This window comes from Oncorhynchus gorbuscha, linkage group LG16 (genome assembly GCF_021184085.1).
Source record: "Oncorhynchus gorbuscha isolate QuinsamMale2020 ecotype Even-year linkage group LG16, OgorEven_v1.0, whole genome shotgun sequence".
NCBI lineage: Eukaryota > Metazoa > Chordata > Actinopteri > Salmoniformes > Salmonidae > Oncorhynchus > Oncorhynchus gorbuscha.
The window spans coordinates 1,462,398-1,464,897 of record NC_060188.1 but is presented as its reverse complement, the minus strand read 5'-3'; the positions used below and the strand labels follow the sequence as shown (position 1 = coordinate 1,464,897).

The 2,500-nt window shown below is 45.6% G+C and overlaps 1 protein-coding gene across 1 annotated transcript in view; it reads right to left on the bottom strand.

The window, feature by feature from the left end:
* Nucleotides 1–2,500, bottom strand: part of LOC123998881 (BAH and coiled-coil domain-containing protein 1) — a 123,023-nt gene that overhangs the window by 42,254 nt on the left and 78,269 nt on the right. Inside the window, exon 9 of the mRNA XM_046304102.1 lies at nucleotides 833–1,172. Coding sequence (XP_046160058.1) covers nucleotides 833–1,172 — 340 coding nt within the window. The remainder of the gene's footprint in view (nucleotides 1–832; nucleotides 1,173–2,500) is intronic.

Below are 2,500 nucleotides of genomic sequence, written 5' to 3'. Positions count from 1 at the left end.
GATGATGATGTGTAGTGCTATGTCCTCTGTTACTAGATGATGATGTGTAGTGCTATGTCCTCTGTTACTAGATGATGATGTGTAGTGCTATGTCCTCTGTTACTAGATGATGATGTGTAGTGCTATGTCCTCTGTTACTAGATGATGATGTGTAGTGCTATGTCCTCTGTTACTAGATGATGATGTGTAGTGCTATGTCCTCTGTTACTAGATGATGATTTGTAGTGCTATGTCCTCTGTTACTAGATGATGATGTGTAGTGCTGTGTCAGACTATCAGTCATTTACAGTTTTCCCAGATAGACTTTGAAGGCCAGGGTTGTTAGTGTAGAATCTTTGACAGCTGAATGAGCTGTGTGTGTCTAACTGTCTTGCATATCCCTCTTAACAGTCTATTTTCATCATACATATTTCTCATATGACCCTCAGAGAGGTTCTATAATATCACTTAGGCTGCGTTTACACAGGCAGCCCAATTCTGATTTAATGTGAAAAGATCTGATGTGATTGGTTAAAAGACCAATTAGTGGAAAAAATATCAGAATTGGGCTGCCTGTGTAAACGCAACCTCAGTGAAATGTTAGTGTGAATATTGGAATGTAACCTGGGGATGTGTCCCAATAGTTTCTCCAATATCCTGAAGAGAGCACCTGTTCACTTCTTCCACAAATGTACAACCCTTAGGTTGGTGGAGGCAATGAGCTCGTGGGGTTATTTTATACCCTTCATTGCCTTTCAAATCAGTGAAGGGAATTGAACAAGTGCACACTTTGGGAGGAAGGAGAGATATTTGGGACATAGTCAGAGTGGATGGACAGTGTGAGTTCCCTTACCAGGCTCCAGGGATTGTGGGTAATCCTGCAGGGGCTGTCCCTCTCCTCTCTTGTCCTGGGTCTCCGCCCCTTTTGGCAGCTGTGGGGGGGCGGGACTGATTTCCGGAGACCGAGGGGCGGCGGCTGCAGGGCTAGGGGCGGGGCAGGGGGTGGATGGGGTGCTCTTAGGGTGGGGGCGCAGGGTGGGGGACTGGGACTGGCAGCAGGGGGACAGGTGAGCAGTGCAGGCCCCCGGGGTGGGGGTGTTTCTGTGGTAGGAGGAGTAGGGTTTGGAAGGTTTAGAACCTGGTGGCTCAGAGAGCAGCTCCTCCAGCTCCACTGACTCTGGTCTCTTCTGCACCTACCCACAGAGGGACGAAAACACACAAACACCACGTAGAACATAGAGCAGGTGATTTACGTGTGAACAGAACGTTCCATTTACATGGGACTTTACTGTACGTGGCTCTGTCAATGTTGACGGTTCTCAAAGTCCCTTTGGATAAAAGTGTCAACATTGATCGACATATTAAATGATGTGGCCCATTGCAGGACTCAAACCCACAACCCTGGTGTTGGCAGCACTAGTCCTTATCCACTGATCCAGTGGAGTAAACCATGCACAACTCCCACAATGAGTCTGAATGGAGCGATAGCCTAAAGTAGAGCATCCCATAATAACCAAAGACAAGCCCTAGAGAACATGCCCTACACTCTTAGAAAAAAGGATTCGGCTGTCCCCATAGGAGAACCCTATTTGGTTCCAGGTAGAACTCTTTTGGGTTCCATGTAGAACCTTCTGGGGAAAGGGTTCTACATGGAACCGAAAGGGTTCTACCTGGAACCAAAAAGTGTTCTTCAATGGGTTATCTTATGGGGACAGCAAAATATTCTAGATGGCACCTGTTTTTCTATGAGTGTCGTGTCTACATTCTAGATGATGTAACCAAATATTGAGCAATCTACTGATTGACCAAGAGGCTTCATCAGTATTGGTATTGTGTGTGAAAGGTGGTAAAATCCAGGTAACTTTCCCAGAATGCCCTGCTTTCCCAGAAATCCTGGTTGGAGGATTCATGGATTTCCTCCTTATTTCGTTGTAATTCATCTGTGCATGGTCACTTTAACTCTACCGACATGTACATATTACCTCCATTAGCCCGACTAACCGGTGCCCCCGCACACTCTGCACCGGTACCACCTGTCACTGTCATTTTACCTATCTACTGTTTACCTAAAGCCTATTTTTTACTTAAACATTTTTTACTTAAAAATTGCACTGTTGGTTAAGGTTTGTAAGTAAACAAGGTCTACTACAACTGTTGTATTTGGCGCACGTGACAAATAAACTTGGATTTGATTTGAATTCCAGGATCCTTCCTACCAGGGTTTCTAGAAAACCAGGGAATCTCTGGGAATGTTCTGGGATTTTGCAACCCTAGGAGTGTGGAACCTGTGTTCAGCTGAGCCAGGCATTCATTCAACCTGGATATATTGACTCTTACTGTGTGCAATGACAAACCAGGCAGTTTGCACCACCATCCATACTGAGCCCAAACTATTCCAGAGGGAGAGTCAGCAAATCCTGGGATAATATTGGGCTATGAAGCTAAGAATAGGTACTGTACTGTACATGCTGTGGCCCAATGCTGTTTGTGTGTGGGGAAGTACTGTACTGTACATGCTGTG